The 8,254-nt window shown below is 41.5% G+C and overlaps 1 protein-coding gene across 2 annotated transcripts in view; it reads right to left on the bottom strand.

Moving 5' to 3' along the window:
• Positions 1–3,350, bottom strand: part of LOC101847663 (histone H2A deubiquitinase MYSM1) — a 30,108-nt gene extending 26,758 nt beyond the window's left edge. The window contains exon 1 of one of the 2 annotated variants that reach the window (XM_005100435.3): positions 3,253–3,350. In XM_005100435.3, coding sequence (XP_005100492.1) covers positions 3,253–3,305 — 53 coding nt within the window. In that variant the 5' untranslated portion in view covers positions 3,306–3,350. The remainder of the gene's footprint in view (positions 1–3,252) is intronic. The other variant, XM_005100434.3, reaches the window with a different exon arrangement.
• Positions 3,351–8,254: the final 4,904 nt, after the last annotated feature.

The raw sequence follows: 8,254 nt of genomic DNA, 5'->3' as shown, positions 1-8,254 counted from the left end.
ATTAAAGAATTATTACATAAAGTTGATTTTGGACCTCATTTGTCACACCCAGGTATCCCACCTTTTGGCAAATGCTCAGAATGCAAGCTCAATTTGGGCATTTAGACAGAAAAAAAATAAATTTATAGATATAACAAAGTTTAAGTGTGTTGAGTTTGTGCATGGAGTGTCAGTGTGGTAGGACCACAATCACATTGTCATTATTTAGATCTATATTTTTCTATTCATCAAAATATATTCCGTCATTCTTTGGAAATGGAAAGAAACTCAGATTTTCATTCTAATAGGTTCAGTTTATAGCATTACACAATTAACATTTTGTGCTAACCGGGGCCATGCTTGTCTGCGATCAACGAAAATGCCTTGAACAATGGACGCAGTTTGTTTTGTTTACAGTGCGTTTCTCCACGATCAGCTGGTGACCCAGATACGCGCATCCGGGGGAAGTGTTATCTCTCTAGTATTACTGTAAACTCTCTGAACTAGATCTAGATCCAGCCTACAAAATGAGCATTAAAAATTCACTAGATCTATATCTATTTATCAACAAGGAAAGGGGGGTTTCAGGGGGGGCAAATAAAAACATTGAGACCGGGGGGGGGGGGGGGGGGGGGGGGGGCGTGCCCCCCTGAATTTGAACATAACTTGATGTTTTGCAATTAACCTAGATCTAGGTTTGATAGCAGATAGTATCTCTCCATATCGGCACACTCATCAAAAAGTAATCATTTAGAACCAGAAGTAATCGTCAGTGGGGTCAAAACTAGATTCTAGATCTAGATCTAGATCTAGATCTAGATCTAAATATCCCCAAGCGGGACCCGGATTCTTAAGTAGATATCTAGATTAGTACCCAAACTTTGTTTACAGAGTCTAGTTTACACCCTGAAATTTCTTTTAAACACTCCGTTCACTGAGCTCAACACACTCCTCCATGCTCATCTCGCCTCTCTTTAACTGATTCCGTCCATTCGGCCGCTGACAGCAGCTCTGAGTTTTACCGCTGCGTCCATTCGACCGCTGTGAGCGGCTCAACGAAATCCGAAACAAAGGAGCACTTTTTAACATAATTCCGACTTTTTATGTTGTCGAAAGAAAGTAGAACTTGTAAACAAACCTGACCTCAATCTCTGAGCGCCAATATCGATCGAAACTCCGCGAAATTCTTGCAAAAATCGTTGTTTTGTTGTCGCGATGTAGGCTAGATCTAAGGGTAAACAACACGGAGCCTGGTATTTATATAATAAAAAGGCCCTTCAATGAAAGATATTCAACTAAATTTGTGAAATTCTTGCATAAATGTGTGCTAGGGTGATATCGCTACAATGTTGTGTTGATTCCTATGGATTATAAGGACTTGTAGAGCTGAGAAAATGCGGTAAGTTGAAATTTTCGAAGAGCTGTTGCGTATTTTTTTTCCCTCATTCGTTTTTGTCTGAAGGAAAATGCAACACAAACCAATTATAGGTCATGAAAGTGGCTATTCTCACCCGCCCGGAAGTTCTCGCAAGATCAACTCCTCCCCTCTTCTCTCTCTCTCTGTCTCTTTCTGAATACTGTCTATCGGTGTGGACGATCAAATTGACCAAAACAAAGTTAAAAAATGATGTTAAAACACAAAAGTAAATCAATTTGGTTGTCTACAAAGATGCTACGGCTATTTAACTTTTCGAATCGAGCCGAACCAAGCCGACCTACGCGGGTCGCCATTTTGTTTTGCCCGGAAATTCTCGCGCTACTCCTCTCTCTCTTTCTCTCTCCTCTCCACTGCCCACAGACAAAATTGTACGCATTTAGTAGGCTACAGTTGTAATGGAACGTCTGTTCACGGCACAGAATTCTACAATTTTTCTGTGATCACAGTGTAGCATTCTGTGGTTTAGGGTGAACGCAAAATTTGGTGAACGCGCACCGGGTGAGAATAGCCACAAGACTCGCCTGCACTATTCTCACTCCGGGTGAGAATAGAGGTGGCCATAGGTCATTGTTATTTATATACAGATTCTTCTATTTATTCCCATCAGTTTGGTATATGACAATACATATCTATTAGAGTAAGTTTCAGCTTCACAGTAATGCATTAAATAGATGCACCCACCAGTGGCGGTGGGTATTGAAGGGCTCACGGGCTTGAGCCCCTACCCCCTCCTCACCCACCACCCCCAACTCTATCCCAAAGTAAATATATATTTCTCCAAATGAAACAAGCAGTTGAAACCGTTATGACCGCACGCAATGAACACAGAGTGATCAACTTGGCGGCTTGCTCGCCTATCCAATTACTGTTGTCACCGCTTATATTATAATTATAACTATAGTAACCCAGCAGCCAATCAAATGTCTTTAGGGCTCACAAAGATGAGCCCTTTTCCCACAGCTCGTCCTTAATGAAACTCTTCTTGCAAAAAGGTAGAAGACTGGGAAAAAATAACACTGTATCGAGGGCTCACACGCTTTCCTAGCCCTGACAATGGGGTGAAAGTTTACGACACACTTTCCCCCACTGACACAGATACCGATGCGCTCATTGGTTCTTTGTTGGGTGCGTTCAACTTTCTCAACTACACGGCCTCGTCCAGCTCATAGAAGAATAATGTTTGAAGTGCTGTGTGTGCATGTTTGTTTTGTGCTGCTGAGATTTAACAGAACAAATCAGGTCGAACTACTTGTGTGTAAGTGTAAGGCAACTTTTTTCATCACACGAAAACTAATTAGATCTAGATCTAGAGGAAATTTGGAGGTGCAACGGCTTCGTCCCAACCATCAACAAGAATTTAACTAAAAACAAAGAGATGGAAAAGAAAGGCAACTCTTCTCGTTTGAATGGTTCTCAAACTGTCGTGGCTCGCCGTGAGTATAGAAAAATCACCACTGTTTTAAAATTCTTATTGCTTGCTATTTGCCTTTGGTGGTAAAGAACTGGAAGAAACCTAAGCCCCACCCAAATTTGGGTCCACCCACCGCCACTGGATGTACCCCAGGTCTAAAACTGAACAGGGAAAAATAATTCTGTCCAGAGCCTGAAAAAATCATGGACGGAATCAGTTAAAGTTAAGTTGCTCTTTCTCAAAATCTACTGGAGTAGTGGTGGTACTGCTAATGTTCAAAGAGGCCACATAAAGGAGCTCGGATCTATTTTCAACGAGTTTCCTCATTTCTGAGTTAATCAGAACGCATGCATTAATGAAATATTAGATCTCTACACGAGTCAACGATAAAGAATGATCATCAAATGACTCATTCTGCACTTACTCGACTTGGAAATCATATTCGCCTTCAACATCAAGTATCTCTTCTTCGGCCATTTTTATTTTCAATTTTCATTCTAGCCTACTGTTGTGTCTGTGTCTAGTGTCTAGTGTCTGGCTGGATTGCCGGATTGTCCACTCCATAGATTTTAGTATCTGTGGGGAGATTGCTGACAAAACTGGTGGGGGGGTTCCGAAATGGTGCAATGACACAACATCCGGAGACTCCTGATGGCTGCAGTTCGAGGATACCGGAACTAAAGATTTATTTTGGTAGCCTCGCTGCAGTTGCATCCAAGACGGACTAAGACTTACTGAGTCTTGGGTTGCATGGATGCTAGAAGCTAGCTAGTAGAAGTGCTGCAACGTTGTTTACTTATAGTAGTCGTTTATCGCAAAGGTTTGCAAAGTAACCTCTTATAGAAGAAAAAAAAATAACTGTATAATAAATCTTTTACACTGGGCAGGCCTACCGTATGCTTTGATTTCCAGTATACACGTACCCTTGGACTTAGTAAAGTACACACTTATCAACACTATAATTGGTTGTATAAGAGTCGGGAATTCCGAATTTAACGTCTGTCTCCGATAGAACCAAGCCAGGTGGGTTGAGAGCATTCAAAACCCCACAAAACGACCCGAGTTCAACCAAAGATACTACTTTTACTTTTACTTTTTTCTTCCGCTTGTACCCTGGGGTGTCGCGGGGAGACACAGGTGTCTGTCTGCAGCAAGTCGTGTGGCCTGTAGGAGGGACATCCCATGATCTTTAAGGGTGTCCGCCACAGATTCACTCCATCGTCGCCTTGTTCTTCCTCTGGCTCTCCATCCAGAATATTTAATGTTGTATGCTCTCAGAGCTGGATGGTTTGAGGGCATCCGCGTGAGGTGTCCGAACCACTTGACCTTTTGTTTTTCAATGTGTGGTAGGACTGGTGTTGCTCCTACGGTGTCCCTTATGACTTCATTTTTAATTTTGTCTCTTCTTGTTTTGTTGACCGCTCTTCTTAAGCATTTCATCTCGCATGTGACCAGTTTCCTCTCTAGGGCTTTTGTTAGAGTCCATGCCTGGCACTGATATGTGAGCGTTGGAAGGAAAATGGCGTTGATGAGCTTCGCCTTGGTGCTCATGGGGATATTGGGATGTTTCAGGAGAGGGCCCAGTTGGTAGCTGACTGCGTTGGCTCTCTGGCATCTAGTCTCTATTTCTCGATCTAATTTTCCATTTTCTGTGAAAATGCTGCCCAAAGATACTACACCCTACGGTAAGATTCTGCAGCTGCCTCTTTCCCTTTGTTAAAAAAAACGTAGCACGCGTAAAATAGGCCACGCCCCCAGCGAGCGTGTGACTGGGACCCGATGGCTTGGCCCTGGGCTTGTTGGATAGAGCATGAGAGAGTCCTAGTTAATCCTACTCTAGGGCCCATTCTAATCTAGAATCTAGATCGATCTAAATATAGATCTATCTACCAAACTTAAGTATTGATCCACGTGTTTCAATAATTTATCTAGATCTAGATTATTTAAGAAGAAAAACATTAGATTAAAAAATAGTCTCACTTCGGTAACGAGTGAGGGGGCTCTCGTGGCCTAGAGGTTAAGGTGTTGGCCTCTCATTCAAAGGTCCTGGGTTTTCTTCTCTAAAATTGTCTCCTTTCACCTCCTTTCCTGCTCTCTAGCAATGTTCTGTTGTCTGCTTTCATTTCCGCTTTCTGCCCCCACCCCCTCACCTCCATTGCCCCCTCCTCAGGGCTCCTTACTCTTTCTGCAGCCTTTCTACTGTTACTCCTTGGCTCCCCCATACTGCTGTCTTTCTGCCACACCCCTGATCATCTGGTAGATCTAGGAAAGATCTACACCTAGCCTTCTCAGACAAGGGCGAAAAATCTCGGAAGGCCCGTGTGCAAATTGCGCACGTTAAAGATCCCTTGGTGGTCTAAAATCGATAAGAGTAGGCTTCGGCCGCCACCTGGGCAAAATTCAAAATTTCCTACCAACTGAAAATATTAGGTGTGTCCCGCGTGCTCATATGACCTTATGCAGTTGCGAGCGCCGTAAAACACTTTACAACAACAACAAAAAACACCCCCAAAAAAACAGGTAACGCGACGAGTGATAAGATCAGAGGATAAATCTAGTGTAGCCTACCGGTACCGGGCACCGGGTGCATAGGCTCACGATATATATCTACTAAATCTAGATCTAGATCTAGGCCTAGACATTGACAATCACGAAATCTAGGCCTAGAATATATCCAATGCAATATTATTGATCGTATTAATGAGATAGTATTGATGACAGGATCTTTAGGAGTATGCATTATTAAAAATCAAAAGATAGTGTCAATTAGTATTAACCAGGGAACGCTACAATAGCAGGAGAGAGAGAGATAGAGAGAGAGAGAGAGGGAGAGAGAGAGAGAGAGAGAGGGGGGGGAGGGGGAGGGGGAGGGAGTGAGAGAACTAATAGGCTACTATAGTTAAAACGACAAACATGCACACATATAGATAAATTATGAGTGGGTAACAGAGAGAGAGAGAGAGAGAGAGAGAGAGAGAGAGAGAGAGAGAGAGAGAGAGAGAGAGAGAGAGAGAGAGAGAGAGAGAGAGAGAGAGAGAGAGAGAGAGAGAGAATACAAAGAATACAACATAGAAGTAAATCTATTGATCTAAATCTATATATGTCTTATTAACTCGCTTTCTCTTTTCTAAGGGCTCACGCTCTCCTAGCCTTGACAACGGGATGAAGGTTTACACATCAGCCACAGGCCCAGCCGGAGCTAACTAAAACATTTAAATTTTAAGTTCGGATTGAAAATCTAATGTCATATTCGTAATCAGCGCCTCAAAATTAGTGCAACGTCAGCGCATATTAACGATATTATTGATTTTCCGTTAAAGCCAATGCATTTCTTATTCCTGTGTTATGTTCTTCATTGACCTCTTAATCAGAGACGCATAATTGGTCTTTCTTTAATACAAACATAATATAATGCCCGGTATCGATGACACAGTGTGCTTGTGACCTCGTTTCGTCGGCCGCAGAGTTACAAAATCGCCCATACACACACATTTTGCTCCACTCAAAAGCAAGCACAAAATGATATCCCAAAAACGTCACTGGTACGAAAAGAAACATAAAAAAGACATTCTTTCTATAGATGTATTTTGTTTTTACATGCAGTGAATGCAAGCTTTGTCACATAACTTATTGACAAACTTGTGTAAAAATCAGCATCATAGCATGTCGCCCGCTGCGGAATGCCTATCCTCGTGTGTTATTTTGCTACTCAGTACTCAGTCAGCTCTTGATGTTTCGGTTGGTCAGAAATAAATAAATAAATGAATAAATAAATAAATAAATAAATAAATAAAAATAATCTATATTTATATTTTTTCAATTGGAGGACGAGGAACTAATCATTACTGAAAAGGTCTTCAAGTAAAGGTTTATTTATAACAAAACAAGCCAGAAGCACAGCAATAATGTCTATTGTAGGCCAATACACAGCGGCAATAGAAACTTTCCACTTGGACAGAAGCCTGTATTGTAGTTATTATTCAACATATAAAAACAAAAATTGGCACATACATATATCAAAGTACTTCAAGAAGTGTGTTACGTTTCGTTTCTTGATCATGTAGTCTATCATATATGTCATAGATTCTAATCTAGTTGCACAGGGTTAAGGCATGATGCGGGGGAAGGCCATGATCAAATGACGTCATTTTTTAGTCTTAGATCGAAATTGGGCTTTTAACGGATTCGAGTACTTTGAAATGTCTACTTTCACAAAATGAAGGTCTTATGTCCCTGTCAGCATCAGAACATGTTCAAAAACGCTCGCAAAGATGACACCCCCCCCCCCCTTTTCCTGCACGCAAAAAAATGACGTTTTACCCTAAAACACAAAGCTGGCGGAATAATAAATAATATATTTGAGGTTGTAGATGGAAAAAGCTGACGTTGCACCCAATAGCACTAATAGAGAATGCAAAAAAGTTGCGAAAACTTCCGCTCTAAAGAATACGTTCATAATTGCAAAAAGCATCCCGCAGTTTGATTTTTGTTGTTGAAAATCTACGGAAAATTTTGAGTTGCGCGTTGATAAACATGGCACGAAAACGATCAGAGAAGTATCAGAGTCGCCGTCATACACCAAGAGGGCGCAAAGGTGGAAGAAAGCGACTAGAAGGTCAACAGGCTGAGAATTTTAATCTACTTTGTGTGAACCAGAGAAACAGCAGTGTCGACAATGATGTGCGACGGCATGCTGAGTGTGACAATACCAATGTAGATGAAAAGTAAGTGGAACGATGTATCACATCCAAAGCTCTGTCTCTGTCTCTGTCTCTCTCTCTCACTCTCTCTCTCTCTCTCTCTCTCTCTCTCTCTGTCTCTCTCTCTCTCTTTCTCTTTCTCTCTCTCTCTCACACTCTCTATCTACCTATCTATCTATCTCTATCTATCTACCTCTCTCTCTATCGATCTATCTCTCTCTCTAGATTTTCTATGTGTGTGAGTATATTTGTGAGTGTGCGCGTTTGTGTGTGTGTGTGTATGTGTGTGTGTGTGTGTGTGTGTGTGTGTGTGTGTGTGTGTTTGTCTATCTGTGTGTGCGTGTCTGTGTGTCTGTCTATGTGTGTTTATGATGTGTTTTCCGAGGGTCAGTCATTCGTTCTTTCATCCTTGCTATTTCCCAGTTGATAATGTAGACATGCAGAAACAGGGTTGATACTGCAATTATCTTTTTCCTTCCTTGCAATTGAAAGTGCAAACGACAGCTGTGAATTAGAGCTTTCAATACTATCGCTTGGTCTCAATATCTGAGTGACTCCTTATTGTTTTATTTTCTCCTGTCTGCCTTATTTTCTTCTGTTCCAACATAATTTTGCCTGTTTCCGTATAATACAGATTTTGTAGAGAACCATCTTTATAGCTTGTTAACTTTCGTTTGGCCGTGTTTTAACAAATTCTATCTCATTTACTAATTTACTTATGCCCAC

The sequence above is a fragment of the Aplysia californica genome, unplaced genomic scaffold (genome assembly GCF_000002075.1).
Source record: "Aplysia californica isolate F4 #8 unplaced genomic scaffold, AplCal3.0 scaffold00247, whole genome shotgun sequence".
In the NCBI taxonomy this organism is placed as follows: domain Eukaryota; kingdom Metazoa; phylum Mollusca; class Gastropoda; order Aplysiida; family Aplysiidae; genus Aplysia; species Aplysia californica.
The sequence above is the reverse complement of the archived record's forward strand: the minus strand, read 5'-3'. Positions and strand labels throughout refer to the sequence as shown.